At 36.0% G+C, this 21,086-nt stretch overlaps 1 protein-coding gene across 2 annotated transcripts in view; it reads left to right on the top strand.

Moving 5' to 3' along the window:
• Nucleotides 1-21,086, top strand: part of METTL15 (methyltransferase like 15) — a 223,070-nt gene that overhangs the window by 161,044 nt on the left and 40,940 nt on the right. For both annotated transcript variants that reach the window (XM_025357718.1, XM_025357717.1), the window contains exon 5: nucleotides 20,195-20,386. In XM_025357718.1, coding sequence (XP_025213503.1) covers nucleotides 20,195-20,386 — 192 coding nt within the window. The remainder of the gene's footprint in view (nucleotides 1-20,194; nucleotides 20,387-21,086) is intronic.

Here is a 21,086-nt window from a genome sequence, read left to right as displayed (position 1 = left end):
ACCATGGCTCCTTAGAAGGAGATGAATGAGAACGCCACAGGAAAATCCCCAGAATACAGCTTGCTGTATTAATGTTGATTCTTTGGGTCAGTAGTGAAACATCCACAATTTATAAACATTCCCCAGATGATTGTACTGTTCACTGTTATTTAGAGACCGCTGGTTTAAATCATCCAGTCCCTTCATACTAGGATTCAGGCAGTCATCCAAACACCCTGCTTCAACAGTGTCAAGCACTCAAAACTATTAGTATGTAAGTTGTGATATAATTTCCTGAATAACTGATAGAATCAGTGGGGTTATCTTGGCAGTTTATATGCATAGTGATTATTTAAAGGTTGAATTTACCTAAACCACTTTGGAAGACATGAGTATTAGAAAGTGATGCCTCAGAAAGATGGACACTCCTTATTCTTATCACAGTAAGGCTTATAGAAAATTGGATAAGAGGATGATATGAAGGTAGCAAGGTTCCAATATACAGGAACCAGATATATTAGAAATCAGAGAAGAATCAGTTTAAAGGCCTTTTTGCAAATATTGTCTGATAATTATTACTTGGAGAAAATCAGATTATACATAAAATAAACCTTTCTATATATGAAAAAATGTATTTTTTCCTGGGAAAAATATACTAGCAAGAAAAAAAAGAATACTCAAAAATGAATTTTGTTTAAATGGTGTATTGTGATTATAATGCCATTCTTCAAAGTAAAATCCCGCAAAGCTTTTTTCTTCAATGTATTAATTAACTTTAATTGAACTTCCTGGCTTTGGTTGGTATGCATTTGAATTTTATTTTCTTTGTTAGTGGAACATGCTAGCATTTTTCCTTTGAGTATATTTAAGTTTTTCCATGATATTGTAGGTGGCAATATATCATAAACAAAAATTTTAAACACATACACTCTTTGAAACTGATTGTGTTTTTAAGGTAGCTTCATAAAACTTCTCATAACGTGGAATTGTAAAAGATAAATTTCTAAGACTATGTTCTTGTAACAATTATGAGATACATACTGCATAACTATATATTTGCCCCTCCAAAACAACTGTTATGCATATGCATTTGCTTATGTCTTTTCCTTAGCACTCTGATCACATCAAAGTATGGTGAAAAAAAAACTTTGAAATTCAAAAATTTTTTATGCCTCTCAAAGTCATCACAGTCTCCATCATTAGAAAGTACTTATTGAACACTTACAGTCTTTTCAGTGCTAAAGACATAGTAGAAGTGTATGATATGGTCCACAGTACCCTTAAGAGATTTTTGTACTAGTTGCAGAGGCAGCAGAATGGATGAAAGATAAATAGAAGCATGACAAAGTAGCATATAAGGAGTGCCAAATGAATCATCAATAAGCTCTATTGAGGGTCTTCAAGATGGCTGACTAGAAGCATTTCATGCCTGCCTCCTCTACTTAGAAGAATCAAAATAGTGTATCAACAAGCGTAATTTGAATACATTTGTCAAGAGAGAACTCAGGAATTCAACAGAAAAATGACAGGAAACACGAAAAGCAAGGAAAGAGAAGAAAGGCAGCCTGCTTGTACGAGATTGGCTGGGAGCCAGGTAACTTCCCAACATGGGGAAAGGTTAAGTGAGAAACATCCTGCAGCTCACATCTCCATCCTCGAAACATGCAATCCTGGTCACAGGAGAGCCCCTTGACCCTCCCAGTCCCAGAAACACAGGGAGCTGCCAAGAGACCATGGGATAGAATTGCTCCAGGGAGGGAGCTAATGCTGGGTCCTGCACTCTTTCTGAGACCTACATGGCTATAGAAAGGTGCCATTTTTAAAACTGTCCTTTGGCAGACTGCATGCTGTCCTGGAGCCCAGAAGTGTTAGATGTGAGGCATTAGGATAACTTGGGCTGTTGCTACTAAAACTTGGAAGCAAGGTGGGAGCACTGCTGCAGCCAAGGCTGAGAAGAGAGAACCAAGCTGGGCTGCAGCTAGTAGTACTGGGAAGTGAGCACCATTGGAAAGGTGAGAGGGGCACTAGTTGCTGTTGGGACTTAAGTTATTTTCTGGCTTGGGACTCCTGCAGCCAGGGCTGGGATGCAAGATAGGTGCTACTGCCTCAACTGGCACCTACCTGGAAGCACCACCTGAAGGCCTGGAGATTTGCCTGTCCAGCCCATTGAAGATGTTGCCAACATCAACACACACCATGTGGGACCCAGAGAATTGTTCTACCACTGCTACAACCATGGCCTATGTCATGCCTGCTGCCCAAGGGCCTAAGAACCTGCCCTCCCACCTGGTCTTTTGCTGCTGCTACCAATATCCAAGCAGGCCACCTGTAGATCAAAGAATCAGCCTACCAGTAACAGCCAACACTAATGTGAGTATAAACTGCACTGGGGCGCAAGGATAAGCACACCCAGCTCACTGCAGCCACCACTTGAGCCTGAAGACTGGCCCACCTGGCATCCCAGTACCCAGCACCCAGCACCACTTAACCACCACCTCCAACTGTACCCTAACCCACTGAGGAAATCACAGAGACTGTACTACTGCATATACCCAGAATCAAAGCCAAAGTGCCCTACCCAACCAACATCATAGATATATCTTTAGGAAAAAAATCTTCCGCTACGAAAGTATTAGGTGAGTGCAAAAGTAATTGCGATTTTTACCATTTAAAAGTAATGACAGGCTGGGCACAGTGGCTCACGCCTGTAATCCCAGCACTTTGGGAGGCTGAGGCGGGCAGATCACGAGGTCAGGAGCTAGATACCAGTGGGAGGCTGAAGCAGGAGAATCACTTGAACCTAGGAGGCATAGGTTGCAGTGAGCCGAGATCGCGACTCACTGACTCCAGCCTGGGAGACAGAGTGAGACTCCGTCTCAAATAAATAAATAAATAAATAAACAAATAAATAATTGTAATGACAAAAACTGCAGTTATTTTTCCACCAACCTAATAAATTCAAAAATAGGAGGAAGTGACTATCAGTTGAGATGTGCAGATAGCAACATAAGGACACAGAAAATATGTAAAAGCAAATAAATTTGATAACTCCAAAGGAAAATAATAATTCACCAACAGTAAATCTTAATCAAAAATAAATTTTTGAAATCCCAGATAAAGAATTTAAAATATAGATTTTGAAGAAGGTCATTGGGGATATGACAGAGAAACAATGCTGAGAAACAATACAAAAAAATCAGAACAATTCAGGATATGAATGAGAAGTTTACCAAAGAGACTTTTTTTTTTTTAAAGAAGCGAATAGAAATTTTGGACTGAAGATTTCATTGAAGTGAATACAAAATACATTGAATGCTTTAACAATAGAGTAGATCAAGCAGAAGAGAGAATCTTAGAAGGTGAAGACAGCTCTTTTGAAATAACCCAATCAGACTAAATAAATAAATAAATAAGCCAAGCCTTTGTGGCCTTAGTGACAACATACAGCAACTGAATATTACAATTATTGGTATCCCATGGAGCAAAAAAATTGAAAGGATTAGAAAATCTATTTAATCAATAATATCTGAAAATGTACCAAGTCTAGCATGAGATTTAGACATTCAGATACAGGAGGCTCAGTGATCCCCGGGAAGATACAAAACAAAAAATTCTTTATGGCATGTTATTGTCAGACTGTCTAAAGATAAAGAAGGAATTCTAAAAACAGTAAAAGTGTCTATTCACCTATAAAGGAAACTTCGTCAGACCAACACTGGATTTCTCATTAGAAACCTTACAGGCCAGAATAGAATGCGATGATATCATCAAAGTGCTGAAAGAAAAAGAAAACTCAACCAAGGATCCTATCTCCAGCAAAATGAGCCTTCATGAATGAAGGAGAAATGGCCTTTCTCAGATAAGCAAATGATAAGTGAATTTGTTACCACTAGAGCAGCCCTGCAAGAAGTGCTCAAGAGTCCTAATCCTGGATGTGAAAGGACAACATCTACCATCATGAAAATATGAACGTGTAAAGCTCAACTAGTAAACCACTCACACAGAGGAAGAAGAGGAAGGATTCAAATAGTACCACTATAGAAATCCACCAAACTGGAACAACAAATAATAAGAAAAAAAAATCAAAAATATATAATACAAGTAGAACACTATTAACAATGTGTTGAATGAAGCCTCACATATCAATAATAACCTTGTACATAGATTAAATTCTCCACTTAAAAGATATAGAATGAGTGAATGGATTTTAAAATGAACCAACTATATACTGCTTACAAGAAACCAGTAAAGAAATATATTGCACGTTCTCATTTATAAATGGGTGCTCAAAGATGAGAACTCATGAACACAAAAGGAACAACAGACACTGTGTTCTACTTGAGGGTGGATGGTGGGAGGAGAAAAAGGAGCAGAAAAATGTAATTATGAGATACTAGGCTTAGTACCTGGTTGACAAACAATCTGTACAACAAACCCCTGTGACACGAGTTTACCTATATAACGAACCTGCACATGTACCACTGAAGCTAAAATAAAAGTTTTTTGTTAAAAAAAGAAATAAATATATAAACTGAAAGTAGAGGTATGAAAAATATGTTCCACACAAAAAGAAACCAAAAATGACTAGAATTAGCTACTTATATCAAATAAAACAGGCTTTAAGTCAAAAACAGTAAAAAATAAGTCAATCAAAAAAGTCATTACATATTGATAAAGAGATCATCAGTAAATGATTCTTTTTTATTTTTTTAGGATAGACCATATGCTAGGCCACAAAACAAGTCTCAACAAATTTTTGAAAAACCAACATCATATCAAGTGTCTTCTCAGACCACAATAGAACTGGAAATCAATACCAAGAGGAACTTTGGAAATGATACAAATACAGGGAAATTAGACAACATGCTCCTGAATGACCATTGGATCAATGAAGAAATTAAGATGGAAATCAAAAAATTTCTTAAGCAAATAAAAATGGAAACACTACATACCAAAACTTTTGAGATATAGCAAAAGCAGTCCTTAAAGGGAAGTTTATAGCAATATATGGCTTACATCAGACAATCAGAAAGATTACAAATTGACAATCTAATAATGCACCTCAATGAACTAGAAAAACAAGAACATGCCAAACCCCTAACTAGTGGAAGAAAATATATAAAAATATCAAAGTGAAGCTAAGTAAGAGATTAAAGAAATAATATAAAGGATCAGTGAAACAAAAAGTTGATTCTTCAAAAATATAAATAAAATTGATAAGCCACTAGTTCAACTAACCAAGAAAAAAAAGACCCAAATAAAACCAGAAAGGAAAAAGGAGACATTACAACTTACAACACAGAAATTAAAAAAAGATCATTAGAGACTTATGAACATCTTTATGCTTGCAAACTAGAAAACCTAGAAGAAATGGATACATTCTGAGAAACATACAACCTGAGATTGAACAAGGAAGAAGTAGATATCCTGAACAGACCAGTAATGTGTAGCAAGGTTGAGTCAGTAATAAAAAGTTTCTCAACAAAGAAAAGCCCAGGACTATATGGATTCATAGCTGAATTCTGCCAACACAAAGAAGTACTAGCACAAATTTCCCTAGCACTATTCCAAAAAATCAAAGAGGACATAATTCTCCCCAACTAATCCTACAAGATCAGAATTACCCTGACATCAAAACCAGACAAAGATCCAAAAAAAAAAAAAAACAGCCTACAGACCAGTATCCCCAATTAGCATAGATGCAAAAATTCTTAAGAAAATACTAGCAGATAATGCAAAAAACATCAAAAAGATTCACCATGATTAAGTGAGATTTATACTTGGAATGCAAGAATGATTCAATATACACTGATCAATAAACATAATACATCACATCGACAGAATGATGTACAAAAGTCATATATTAATCTTAATATACACAGAAACAACATTTAGTAAAATTCAGCATCCCTTCATGATAAAAACTCTCAAAAATCTAGGCATAGAAGGAACATTCCTTAAAATACTAAGTGCCATCTATTACATACCCACAACTAACGTCATACTGAATAAAGAGAAGTCGAAAGTCTTTCCTCTAAGAACTGTTAAAAGACAAAGATGCTCACATTCACCACTGCCTTTCAACATCGTACTGGAAGTCCTACCCAGAGTAAGCAGGCAAGAGAAAGAAATAAGTCATCCAAATGGGAAAAAAGGAAGTCAAATTATTCTTCTTTGTTGATCATATCATTTTATATCTGGATCAAGCTAAAGACTCCACCAGAAACCTTTTAGATTTAATAAATGAATTCAGTATAGTTTCAGGACTCAAAATTAGCATACAAAAGTCAGTAACATTTTTATACAGCAGTAGTGATCTAAGTGAAAAACAAATCGAGAAGGCAATCCCACTTACAATAGCTAGAAAAAAATGAATACGTAAGAATAAATTTAACCAAGGAGCTGAAAGATCTCTATAAGAAAAACTGCAAAACACTCATGAAATAAATTGAAGATGACACAAACAAATTGATAAACATCCCATGCTCATGGATCTAAAGAACTAATATCATTACAATGACCATATTGCCCAAAGCAATCTACAGATTCACTACAATCTGTATCAAACACCAATGTCATTCTGCACAGAATTAGAAAAAAACAATTCTAAAACTCATATGGAACCATAAAGAGCTTGAATAGCTGAAGCAATCTTGAGCAAAAGGAACAAAGCTAGAGGCATCACATTACCTGACTTGAAAACTGACTTGAAAACATGTTACAAAACCAAAACAGCCTGGTATTAGTATAAAACTAGACACATAGATCAATGGAACAAAATAGAGAACTCAGAAATAAAGCCATATATTTACAGCCAGCTGATCTTTGACAAAGCTGTAGGAGAAAGTCTACCCTGTTCAGTAAATGGTGATAGGAAGATTGGATAGCCATATGCAGAAGAATGAAACTGGACCCGTCTCTCTTCATATATAAAAATCAACTCAGTATGAATTAAGTTAAACGTGAGAGCTGAAACTATTAAAAAGGCTAGAAGAAAACTCCTGTACCTTGGTTTAGGCAAATAATTTGTAACAAAGACCTCAAAAGTACAGTCAACAAACCCGAACATAAATAAATGGGAATTAAATTGAAAAGCTTCTGCACAGCAAAAGAAATAATCAATAGAGTGAAGAGACAACCTATTGAATGGGAGAAAATATTTAACAACTATTCAGCCATAACGGAAAACACTAAGGAGATTTCTTCAAACACTACAAATAGAATTACCATTCAATCCAGCAATACCCCTGCTGGGTATCTACCTAATGAAAAGAAATTAGTATATCGAAGGGATACATGTACTGGTATATTTATCACAGTGCTATTCACAATAGCAAAGATATGGAATCAACCTAAGTGTTCATCAGCAGATAAATGGATAAGGAAAATGTATGTATATACATAATGAAATATTATTTGACCTTAAGAAAGGATGAAATTGGCCAGGCGCGGTGGCTCACACCTGTAATCCCAGTACTTTGGGAGGCCAAAGCGGGCAGATTACCTGAGGTCAGGATTTCGAGACCAGCCTGGCCAACAATGTGAAACCCCATCTCTACTAAATATACAAAAATTAGCCGGGCAAGGTAGCACACGCCTGTAATCCCAGCTCCTTGGGAGGCTGAGGCAGGAGAATTGCTTGAGCCCGGGAGACGGAGGTTGCAGTGAGTCAGCACTGCCCTCCAGCCTGGCTGACAGAGCAAGACTTGGTCTCAAAAAAAAAAACAAAAAAAAAACAAAAAAAAAAACAAAAAACCAAACAACAACAAAAAAAAACAAATAAAATGGAATCATGTCATTTGAAGTAATGTGGATAGAACTAGAGGTCGTTATCTTAATTAAAATAAGCTGGGCACATAAAGGCAAATATTGTATGTTCTCACTTATATGTAGGAATTAAAAATTTTGATCATATAGAGGTTGAGTGGAAAGATAACAGAGACCAGGAAAGGTGACTGCGTTGCGGAGGAGAGAGGATGAAGAGAAGTGGGTTAAAGGGTGCAAACATATAGTTGGAAGGAATAAATTCAGTGTTTGATTGCAGAATAAAGTGAGTATAGTTTAAAAAAAAATGTACTCTGGTGCTGGACACGCAAAATGCCCTGACTTAAGGATATGCATTATATACTTGTAACAAAATTTCACGTCTGCCCTATAAACTTGTACAGAAACAACAACCCAAAAAATCTCTATGGGTGTCTAGAAGGAGAAATTATCACCAAGCATTGTATAGACTTTATATGAGAGAGAATTCGTGTGGGTGTCAGAAGCAGGCACACACTGGGGCAGTGGAATTTAAGCACAGAGGAAGTAGATATTTTTATGTGACAATTATGTGGAATAAAGGATTCAGCATTTGAACATCATGTAAAAAGAATAAAATTAAATGTTAAAAAAATCAAGGGATAAAGCAGTTCTCACCAAGGAAATTTTCTTTTAAAAATTGTTTCTTATTCATTTTCTAATCTGTTTTATAATATTAAAGTAAATAAACTTCCCCATGAGGGCCCAAGAGTAATGAAACCTCTAGGCCTTGTATTTGAGAAAATCACATTTTTTTTTTAATTTATTTATTATTATTATACTTTAAGTTGTAGGGTACATGTGCGTAACGTGCAGGTTTGTTACATATGTATACTTGTAAAATCACATTTTTATTTGATATTTCTTTTAGTATTAGATATCTGTCTCCTGAGGGTGTTGACCTAAATCTAAGACCAAAGAATTCTTCCATTTAAAAAATTTGTTATATATTCATTTAATAAACCTTTACTAAGTCTTACTATTCTAAGGCAATTACAAAAGCTCTCTTCAGTTCTCACCTCTGTCCTGTCTTCAGTACTGCATACTTAGATCTTGCCATGTGGATGTCAACCTGATAATATCATCTTTTGTATAGGTTGTTGAGTTTGGTTTGTACATATTTTGTTAATTTTCATTACTTTGTTTTATCCATGAGAGAGATTGGCCTTTAGGTTTGTTGCTCTTGTTATTTGAGATAGAGTCTTGCTCTGTCACCCAGGCTTGAGTGCAGTGGTACAGTCTTGGCTCCTCACTGAAACCTCCGCTCCCCAGACCCAAGCGATCCTCCCATCTCGGCCTCCTAAGTAGCTGGGACCACAGGCACACACTACCGTGTCTGGCTATTTTTTTTGTGTATTTTTGAAAGAGACAGGGTCTTGCCATGTTGCCCAGGATGGTCTCAAAGTCCTGAGCTCAAACAATGCTTCTGCCTCGGCCTCCCAAAGTGCTGGCATTGCAGGCATGAGCTACTGTGTCTGACTGACCTTTAGTTTATCATGTAATGTCTTTCTTGAATTTTGTGTCAGGGTTATGATGACCTGGTGAATTGTATTTTGATAATACAAAGATGGTGGTGTAGCTCCACCATCTTTCCTTTGTTTAATATTTGCATGACATCTATTTCTGTCTTCTTACTTTCACCTTTTTTTGATACTAACATTTGAATTGTGTTATTTATAGGCAGTCTATAATTTGATTGCTAAAATTCAATCTGATACTCCTTTGTCTTTTAATTATTTACTTAAGTAATACTTGGTGTAATTTCTTATGTATTTGGGTTTAAATCTACCCACCATGTTTCTGTTTGTTCTCCATTTGTTCAACCTGTTCTATGTTCCTTTTTCCTCTCCTTTCTTGTCTTTTAAAAATTAGTCCATTTCATCATCTGCTTTCTTATTTGTTATACATTATTTTATTCATTTTGAGGTTTCTTTGGGATCACAACCCACATGATTGTCTTAGGAAAGACTAACATGGCTAGGTGCAGGGGCTCATGCCTATAATCTCAGCACTTTGGGAGGCCAAGGCAGACGGATCACAAGGTCAGGGGTTCAAGACCAGCCTGGCCAACATGTTGAAATCCCATCTCTACTAAAGATACAAAAAATTAGCCGGGCATCGTGGTGCATGCCTATAATCCCAGCTACTCGGGAAGCTGAGGCAGAGAATCACTTGAACCTGGGAGGCAGAGGTTGCAGTGAGCCGACATCACGCCATTGCACTCCAGCCTAGGCGACAGGGTGACACTCTGTCTCAAAAACAAAACAAAACAAAACAGGAAAGGCTAACATAAATTAGTAAATAGTAATTTTACCTCTTCCAGGACATTGTAATTGCAAGGACCTTGGATCGTGTTAACTACATTAATTCTACTCTTTCCTTTTGTGCCACTACCATTATTTTAATTCTACATATGTATTGAACTCCCAAAAAAGTATTGTTTTGTACAGTCTGTATTAATCTGGAATTAGCATATATTTACACTTTCCATTGCTTTTTTTCCCGTTATTCATTAATTTGGTTGTATTTGTGATTATTTTCTTCTGCCGGAAGAAAACTGTTTTTAATATTTCTTTTATATAGGTCTCTTGCAGGTGAACTAACTCAATTTTCTTTAGCTGAGAATATCTCTATCTGCCTTTAATTTTTGATGGAAATTTGATTGTTAGTCTTCTGGCTTCCATTGTTTGAGTTCTGACTGTTGCTCCCTTGAGTGTAATGTATCTTTTTTCTTCTGGCTGTTCCTTAGTAATTTTATTTCCCGTTGTCTTTTCAAATTTTACTATGGATGGTCCTAGTTTTGCATTTTTGCTTTTGTATGTATGTTTATCTTCTTTGTAGTTTATTGTATTTCTTTAATCTGTGGTTTGAAATCTTGAATCATTTTGGAAAGCTTGGCCGTTGTTTTTAAATATTGCTTTTACTCCATTCTTTATTTCCTTTTTTTTTTTTTTTTGGAGTTCCAGTCATATGTATGTTAGGTTTTCTCACCATGTCTCTTTTGCTCTTTTTTTTTTGTGTATGTGTGTGTGTCTTCCAAATTATTTCCAATCTCTTCCTCAATCTGAATAGTTTCTAATGAACTGTCTTTCATGTCCCTAATTCTCTCTGGCTATTTGTAAGCTACTCTTAAGCGCATCTATTGAATTCTTAATTTTGACGATTATACTTTTCTGTTTTCCATTTGGTCTGATTTTTATTTTATTTAACTGTTTTCTATAGAGCCATTTCTGGGATAAAATTATCTAGTTTCTCCTCTGTTTCCTTGAGTATATTAACCAGTTATCTTATAGTCCGTTTTGATAACTCTATTCTGTATTCTGTATGTCCGTTTCTATCATATATTCCTTAAGCTTGGTATGTGTTCTTATCCCTGTGTCTGTCTAGTAATTTTTATTTTATTTCACACATTGTTTTTAAAAAATTATGGAGATAATTTGAGAGTCTTGAAGGTGTCTTCCTCCAGATACCACTTAATGTTACTTCTGGCAGGCAATTCATCTAAGACTATGTTACTCTAATGCAATAAGGCTTGAGTTGATTGGAAACTGAATTTCAGTACTTGTATAATGATCTATTTTTTTGTTGACCCTTCTACTAGTTTAATCCCAGTTTTAGCCCTTTAGCACCCCAACTGAAATTCTAGGGCTATTTCCTGGTCATATCCACGTGGATGGGTCCTGAATTCTAATATTTATCTCCTGTATCCTATGAAGCCGCCGAAAGTTCTTGGTTTCTTCAGCTCTCAGCATCCACTTGCAAATAAGTAGGCCATTAGTGGAATACCTGCTCCAATGTTGGGCTCACCTGTTTTCACTTTTCTTTTTTCCCTCAGGTCTTAGCTGTTTTTATAGCTCTCTGATTCCTTCAAATGGGTAATTATAATTGTCTTATCTAGCTTTTCTAGTTTTGTTCCGTTGAAGAGTTGGTCTGATCAAGTTAAACTGTAAACAGAAATAGATGTTTCCAAATGTATTGATTTTTATTGTTTCCTGGAATATAAGTTCTACAATCATTGGTACTTTATTTTCTTTGTATCTCAGGTGGTTAGAAAAGTGCCTGACATTTTAGTAGTAGCTCAGTAAATATTTATTTGTTGTTTGTTTTTATAGTTGAGCACTGGACAGTCTTAACTCCTGAGCTGACTCTGTCTGCAACTCAGTGGCCATGGGACTATTACATATGAGTGAGTGGTAAAGGTTTGGGACCTGCTAGATTGTTATTCCAGAACAGGGAAAGATTACTTCACTGAATAAATTTTAAAAGGGTTACTGAGACAGAGAAATATAATTGTGTTTTATTATTTCTAAAATATATTTTGTTAAAGTCAATGTATGAGCTACAAATGAATGACTAAATCAATTTTTAAAAAAATGTTTCTTGAAGGGAAGGAAGGACAATGGTTAGTAAAGATAATGCTTTCAGAGTATTACTTGTTGCTAACATGACTAGGTCTATACACATTATCTTCTTATAGAACCCTTACTGCTAACATACTGCTCTCTCCCAGATTATCACATATTCACCTTTGACAGATCCCTTTGCCACAGTCTTCTGTTTGGTTTCTACCCAGATTTATATTTCTGGCACTGGAACCTTGCCCTTAAGTCTACTTATGAGTTGTACTGTCAATCACCAACCAACACTGTATGTTTCTCTTAATGCTTTTAAAAAGAAGCTACCTTATAACAATAAAAAGTCTCAATCAGCAGAAGTGAATCTAGATTAGAGGAAAAAAGTACACTTTCTCCTTCCTTATTACAAATTAACTGCTAAATATGAAAAGAGTATGATATATTATTTACAAAAATGCTCCCTAGAATTTGTCTGTTTTCTGTATGCATTCCTTTCATGATGTCCATCAACGCTTTCCATCAAGAGGTGAAGTTTGTTACTATAGCCCTTGAATCTAAACTGAGCTATTTGACTTGCCTTGGCTAATAGTATATTCGAAAACAGGGCACAGTCAGAAACTTTAGAAGTTCTTGTGCATTGGAATTGCCCTACATTGCTACTTTTGAAACAAGAACATTCTTTTTTTGGAAAAACTTGGGTTAACCTGCTAAATGCTGGAGACATATGGTCCAGTCATCATCTTTACCCCAACCAACTTCCCGATGTGTAAGTGAGGCCATGTGGAACCAACTAGACCTCAGTCAACCCACTGTCAAAAGAATCACCAAACTGAGCCCAACTTAGATTGCTAACCCATAGAATCAGAAGCTACTAAATTTTAGGGTAGTTTGTTACACAGCAAAAATTAAGTGATCCAGAGAGAATCATGACCATCATTATTAATTATTTTCATGGACCGTTTTTATGTTTTTGTCAGTTGAGTATGTCTGCATTCTACATTTGTTTGCATATTATAGTAGTGTTCATTACTGTGCGTGAGATTAAAGATATATAATTACTTAAAGCCTTTATTTAATACTATTGGTTAGGCTGGAAGAGTGTTACATCCTAGTAGGATAAACATAATAGATGTTTTTCTTCCTGTGCTGTCTCAGAAGGTTAGTACCAAATTCAAAGTTTTTCTTGAAAATTTGTGAACAGATTTTATATTTTTAAATTGCTTTATCCAGTAGCCCTGATTCTACATAAATAAGTCTTCTGTCCGTGAAGCAAATTTATTTATTCCTGGACAGCAAAAGTACCCTTTTATATCAAGCACCTTAGAAACCATGGGAATTTTGGATTTCTGTAGCCAAGATGGATGAGCACTTATTAACTACAGGATGCTCAACCTTGTGAGTGGATTGACTTTATAATTTGTGAAGCTGTTTGTTCTTAACTCCTCTTATTAGATTGTATGCCATTAGAAGAATGATGAAGTTACATGTTCCATGTTCAATTCTAATAAGTACACAGTGAGTGGTAGCCATTCTTATATCACCAGTCTTAGGTATATACTAGAGCACCTTAGTCATTTATAGCAAAATAGATTCATAACTTGTACTACCAGTGCAAATGACTTGCCAGTGTCGGTAGTAACAATACTTATTATAGTCAGAGAACCTCAGAAATGGCTGCCTACAACCAAGATATTGTTTGCATTCTACTGCTGCGTCCCTTTACTTTTATTGGGGTTGGATTGAGAAAGCGTTCTCATTTAGCAGGTGTTCTGGATCACAAGCAACATTCTGCTTCCATCCTGGAGAACATAGGATGATACTTTTCTGTTACTTTTAACACTTGTTAAATGCACGTGCAAAAATACTGAAAATTAAAGCTTGAAAGGAAAAATGAAGAATGGAGGAAAAGAAGAAGTAAAAGAAAGAAGAGAGCAATGGAAGGGGAGTGAGTGAGGGAAAAGTGGGCATGTAATCTGCCTATCTAGGAAAATTAGCCTTGACATAATTGCATATATGAAATAAAGAGCAGAGTCTAAAGTTGTGGCTGACTTTTTAACAACTGGTCAGAAAACTTCATGGATGTTTCCTTTACTCTGAGAACAGTTCAGTTCTAGAAACACATAACTGATATAGCGTCAGAAAACTGTCTTAAACACATTTATTTTGTGGTGGTGCATCATTTTTTTTATACTTTCGTACTTGTACATTATAATGTTGAGCTTTGTACCACAATGATTATTACAACTTCGTTATTTACTCATAGTGAGTTCTGAAACTATATGAATATTTTCTGTTAAACAGCTAAGCTTGAGGACATCCAAGAATGCAAACATCCTCTATAAGATCTTATGTTTATTTTACAAGTACATTAGCTGTAAGCAGGATAATAGCTATAATGTCTAAGGAATTAAGACTGGACAGTAGTGATTTGTTATAGGCTTTTGCTGCAGTATGAAGATTTTTGTAGTTGAAGATAATCTGTGAATCCTAAAAGGACTGTAGAAAATGCATAAGCCAAAAAATTATACTTACATTAAAAAAATAGCAAAACTGCCCAAGTACAGTATGGAGGAAATAGGCTTAGCAGCAGTGTACATGAAAAAGACTAAAGGGATTTAGGCAGTGTAAGTCAACAGTGTCAAATAAATTCTAAAACTAATTTCGTCTTGAGCTCTATTAATATAACTAGAACAAGCGGAGCAAGAATTTACTTTATTCTTGCTGATCATCGTGGAATTCAGATCTAGGGACACAGGCAGACTGGAACACATTCAGAAAAGAGCAGCCAGCATGGAGAAGATTTTTTTTTACAGGGTATGTCTAAAGAAACAAAATATACATGGTGATGTGGTTTGGCTCTGTGTCCCCATCCAAATCTCACCTCAAATTGTAATCTCCATAATCTCCATTTGGCAAGGGCAGGACCAGGTGAAGGAATCCGGTCTTGTAGGTGGTTTTCCCCATGCTGTTCTGGTGATAGTGAGTGAGCTCTCACAAGATCTGATGGTTTTATAAGCATCTGGCATTTCCCTGGCTTGTACTCACTCCATCCTCCCTCCCACCCTGTGAAGAAGGTGCCTGCTTCCCCTTTGTCTTCCACCATAATTATAAGTTTCCTTACAATCAGGAGAACTGTGAGTCAACTAAATCTCTTTCCTTTATAAATTACCCAGGCTTGAGCAGTTCTTTATAGCAGTATGAGAATGGACATGGTTTAAAGCAAGCTTGTCCAACCCGCAGCCCAAGGGTCACATGCAGCCTAGGACGGCTTTGAATGTGGCCCAACACAAATTTATAAACTTTCATAACACATTATGAGATTTTTTGTGATTTTTTTTTAGCTCGTGAGTTATTCTTAGTCTTAGTGTATTGTATATGTGACCCAAGACAATTCTTCGTCTTCCAGTGGCCCAGGGAAGCCAAAAGATTGTACGCCCCTGGTTTGGAGTAAAGAAGACTTAAAGAACATGATAGCTATAGTACTTAGCATGTTTTCAATTACAAGTAAAATAATAACCCATCAAACTGTTTTCAGCAACAAAGATAATTTATGGGTTCTTATAACTTAAAACTTCAAGAGTATGTTGTATTTTAGGTGAGGCTCAATTCAGTGGCCTGGTTAATCTTTCTCTCTACTTTGCTTTCTATAATGTTGGCCAAAATTGGCTGCCACTCTCTCCTTCTTTGGGACAATTTAGCTGCTGGTTTACTCGCAGTCATCAGAGCTATGTGCTGCTTCTTTCATATCAAGCAAGTGTTAGAAAAACCTTCTTTCCCCAGTAGCTTGCTGGAAAAAAGAAGAATCTTCTTTCCCCTGACCCCAGGAAATATCTCTTGTATCTCACTGGCTAGAGTTGTGACTTTTGCCAATTTCTGAACCAATTATAGTGGGCCATTCGGATAATGTACACAAAGTAGTGTAGCTAATCAAAAATCTACCTCTTGAGCAGAGATATTGTATCTGTCAGACTACTAGGAGAAACAGAATCAATAGGAAGTAGATAAATGCATATATATCACATATATATATATATGATATCTTATTACATGAAGAAATTTATTTCAAGGAGTTGACTCACCTGATTGCGGAGTCTGACATATGTGAAATCTGTAGGACAGTCCAGTAGGCTGGAAACTATCTGGTAGAAGCTGATGTCGTGGTCTTGAGGCAGAATTTTCTTCTTCCTCTGGGAAACTTCAGGGCTTTCAGCTGATTGGATGAGGCATATCTACATTATTAAGGATAATTGCCTTTAATTAAAGTCAGCTGATTGTAGATATTACACATATTTACAAAATACACATAAATTAGGGTCTGATTAAATAACTGGGCATGAAAGCTTAGCCAAGTTGATGTATACACTATCATGGATATGATCAATCTTTCCCAAAATATTTAACTGAAATTATGAGTTCCTTTTGGAATTGACAGATTGGAAACTAAGGTAGCCAACAAATATCCTTTACAGTAGCTAACAGTACATGTATGAACAGCTGCTCTGGGAAATAGGTTTTCAACTTGCTTGACATAGGGGAATACTAGGGACAAAAGTTATAGAAGTAGTGATAAAATAGCTATCAAGTAAAAAAGAACTGTTTAACAAAACAGTAGTGAGTTCCTGTTACTGAAAATGTTCAAATGTGAGCTAAGGACTGTGGTGTAACACCCCAGATTAAGGCCCAGTTATTATGTGTTCCTTAACTTTTGGGGAAAGTACTGTTTTACTTAAGTGGAGTTCACTAGAAAACAGGCATAATTTTATTTTACTCTTATATTAATATCAAATAGTACCTGAGATATTATGTCTGCCAGGATTCTCCAGAACAAGTAGTATGTACGCACACACACACTATGTATATATGTGTTTGTGCATATATATGTACTCTCCACATTTTATATGTGTGCATATATATACACACACACACCTATATGTGTATATATGTGTAAACATATGTGTGTGTGTGTATATATATAGAGAGAGAGACAATGCGTGTGTGTGTGTGTGTGTGTGTGTGTGTATAGGGCATTTTATTTGTAAATATGTATTACATGTCTAGAAAAAGAATCCCAGGATTTTCCTCTGTGTGTTTTCTTCTTGCTTCATCATGGTCCATGAGGCCAGCTGAGGTTGTCATTACAATGGAACCAAACTGGCAGGATGGAAGCAGATTATTCTGCCATTTTTCTAGATCTTTGAGTTGTATATCAAATCTGTGGCTGATCACTCCACACTTGTTTAGTGATGAGGGATCACCTCACACTTGTTTAGCCTGCCTGCGAGGTTCACAACAATTTTCCCAGCATTATGATCATCAGTGATTTCAAATTCGCCAATGTAATCATGCTTCATCATCACAGTGAGAAACCGGACAATAACTTTGGAACTCAGCCTAATAAGAACCTGGTGTTTGCCTCTCTGTCTGGCATTGTTGATGCTCTTGAGAGCATCAGCCAGGACACCCATGTGCACCATTGTGGTGGTGTGGAAGGAGCTATAATTTATGTTTTTAGTATATATAAAGAAATTAATTTTTCCTCAAATAGCCTAGCCACGAGTTCCTCTCCCCACTATATTCTTGCAGATAAAGTTACCTAGCCAAACAACCCTTTCTATCAAAGGGATCAGGCATAATTTTTGCTTATCCCTCATTAGCAGGTTCAATTCCTGCCAGCTCAAGGGATTATCCAAACAAACCAATCACATTCTTCTGGGAACTAGGGGGCAACCCAACCTCTTAAAATCTGCTTCTCACAGCCCCTGGTTTTCCACTCTCTTCCTGAGTGCAACCCCTATGTGACCCTGTATGGCAAGTAATGGCTTCTTCCCTTTGGCTGGGAGGGGAATATATGTGATTAATAAACTTTTGACTCAGAAGACTTGCATGCAGCCAACAAACCGTATGGAAAAATACTCAACACCACTGATCATTAGAGAAATGCAAATCAAAACCACAAATGAGATACCACCGCACACCATTCAGAATGGCTATTATTTAAAAGTCAAAGAATAACAGATGCTGGCGAGGTTGCAGAGAAAAAGGAATGCTTATACACTGTTAGTGGAAGTGTAAATTAGTTCAACTATTGTGGAAGACAGTGTAATGATTCCTTAAAGACCTAAAGTCAGAAATACCGTTCAACCCAGCAATCCCACCACTGGTATATACCCAAAGAAGTGTAAATTGTTGTATTATAAAGACACATGTGCACATATGTTCATTGCAGCATTATTCACAATAACAAAAACATGGAATCGACCTAAATGTCCATCAGTGGTAGACTGGATAAAGAAATGTGGTACATCTACACCATGCAATACTAAGCAGCCATAAAACAGAATGAGAACATGTCCTTTGCAGGAACATGGATGGAGCTGTAGGCCATTATCCTTAGCAAACTAACGCAGGAACAGAAAACCAAATACCACATGCTCATGGTTTTAAGTGAGAACTAAATGATGAACACACATGGACACATAGAGGGGAACAACACACACTGGGGCCTGCCAGAGTGGAAAGGGTGGGAGGAAGGAGAGGATCAGGAAAAATAATTAATGGATACTAGGCTTAATACCTGGATAATGAAATAACCTGTACAACAAACCCCCATGATACAAGTTTACTTATATAACAAACCTGCACATATACCCCGAACTTAAAAGTTAAATAAAATTTAAAAAATAAATAAAATAAAACAAACTTTTGTTTCTTCTGGCCAGTGTTGGGTCAAATGAAATCCTGTGTTTGCCCATCTTCACAGACTTAGAATTGGAAGCCCTCTCTCACCAATGGTATATACAGGAGGTAGTTAAAACAATGACTTTCCTTTCTGTCCACTCACCTAGCAGTGATGTTGGATTTGGGAAAAATTCAAATATCAGTTATGTGATAGTAATAATTGACTTGTGAGTTGCCTTTCAATAGCAATATTCTGTTATTTCTGTGTTTCCAGTGCTAGTATTAGCATTTTTATTTTCCAAATAAGAACAGGGCAATTTGTTCATCATTCTGTTAGTGGCACCCATCAGAGTATTTTGTAAACTGTTTGTACGTCTTTTCCTCTCAGCTCAAAGCACAGAAAGTCATGCTTTATTAATCTTTATGTACACTCCAAATAACATCATGCCTGACCCATAGCAGATATTCAATTACTTTCTCCATCGGAATTTTATTAAAAAATTACTATTGAGCTGTGAAGTTCACCTTAAACAACATACATATAAGTAAATATCATCAATGTAAATTATCCAACACTGTTGAAATCCAAACTCACTCTACCCACCTTTAGACAGAAGGAATGACGTCTTGAGAGTATTGCCCAATTTTCTCTTCTCATTCACCTTCCAAAATGCATGCTAGTTGCCTTAAGGCTTCTAAAGAACCCTGAAGGCAGCATCTCACTTTGTGTAGGACGAATTAGTATAGCTGCAAGGTGATCCCAACTCCTGCCTGTCTGTTGGTTCTGAATGCTCCATTCACTTCAGAATCCCGGCTGAGAGATAATCCCTTCTGCAAGAAGGCATTTATTTTAGTCACAGTTTCATTCCTTAAGTTTATAGCTGCATAGCACCATATTCTAAATTATAGGAAAAACATGGAGAAAGCTAAAATGATTGGTTTGAACATATTTGACATCTTTTTTATGATTTATATTATATTATTTACTGTATTTAAATTGGCTTACTTGTTATTTTTTTGATAGGATGACATATACTTCTTTCTCTACCCATAGATGTAAGAATTTTTTAAGAAAATATGAAAGACCTGGTTTGACAAAGGAATTTTTCTAACTTATGAATATATTGTATCCCTTCACAAAGATACACAATAAATTGTGTTTATCAGCAGTAATAAAATTCCATTAAACTAGCTCTGGTGTTTGAGACCGAAGATGTATAGTTTCCATATCCATGTCTTTATACAACACTAAGCACTCGGTAAATATATATTAGTTAAATAATGTAATAATAGAATGTGCTCCCTTCCATTGATCATAGACTTTAGAAAGACTTTTATCTAACAGAAGTGTTTTCTCTATCTCCTGGGTTTACTCACAGTAAACAAATCCGAGCTGTGCTGGGCCAGTTCAGCCAGGCAGAAGCCTTATTAATGAAAGCTGGGGTGCAGCCAGGAACTTTTGATGGAATTCTTATGGATCTTGGGTGTTCCTCCATGCAACTTGATACTCCTGAAAGAGGTTTTTCCCTTCGGAAAGATGGCCCCTTGGACATGAGAATGGATGGTGGCAGGTGAGTATTCATAAAGCACTTCTCACAACAATAAATCAATTTGTCAAAAACACTCTGAATTTATTTTTTTTAAGACTACAGAATTTCCATTACATGCCTACACCTAAAACTACCAATACATAATAAACCAGTTTGTTTGATACTCATTATACACATCAGTATTTCTCTGGATTTAGGATTTTTAAAGAAAAACAATTACTGCCTTTACACAAAATAGTGAAGAGTATAATTTTCATACTGATTATCTTTTTTACTTATACAATATGGGTTTTAGAGTGTTAACCAATGTCAGTAAATATCACGATACTGCAATAACTATTTCATTTTTATTCATGCCCAACTATGCCTCTTGTGAGAAGCAAAGAGAACTATATATATTTAAGGCATCCTCTTTTAGAATACAAAAAAAAAAAAAAAAAAGGCAAGATCTTAGAGTCAGTAAGTGTGTTTTGTCCTGTCTTATACAATCACTGTGAACCTTCTCCAGAAAAACTGTAATTTATGATATGATATCAAACACAGTACTATAATAAGATATCCTCTATACTTCCTCTTCCTGGAAATACCAACATTTATTCTCCATTATTCAAATAGATTAAATAACACAAAAACAATCATATTCTAGGAAAGTATAGAAAAAATTATTTTCTTTCTTTCTTTCTTTCTTTTTTTTGAGACAGAGTCTCATTCTGTCACCCAG

Source organism: Theropithecus gelada, chromosome 14 (genome assembly GCF_003255815.1).
Source record: "Theropithecus gelada isolate Dixy chromosome 14, Tgel_1.0, whole genome shotgun sequence".
NCBI lineage: Eukaryota > Metazoa > Chordata > Mammalia > Primates > Cercopithecidae > Theropithecus > Theropithecus gelada.
The sequence above is the reverse complement of the archived record's forward strand: the minus strand, read 5'-3'. Positions and strand labels throughout refer to the sequence as shown.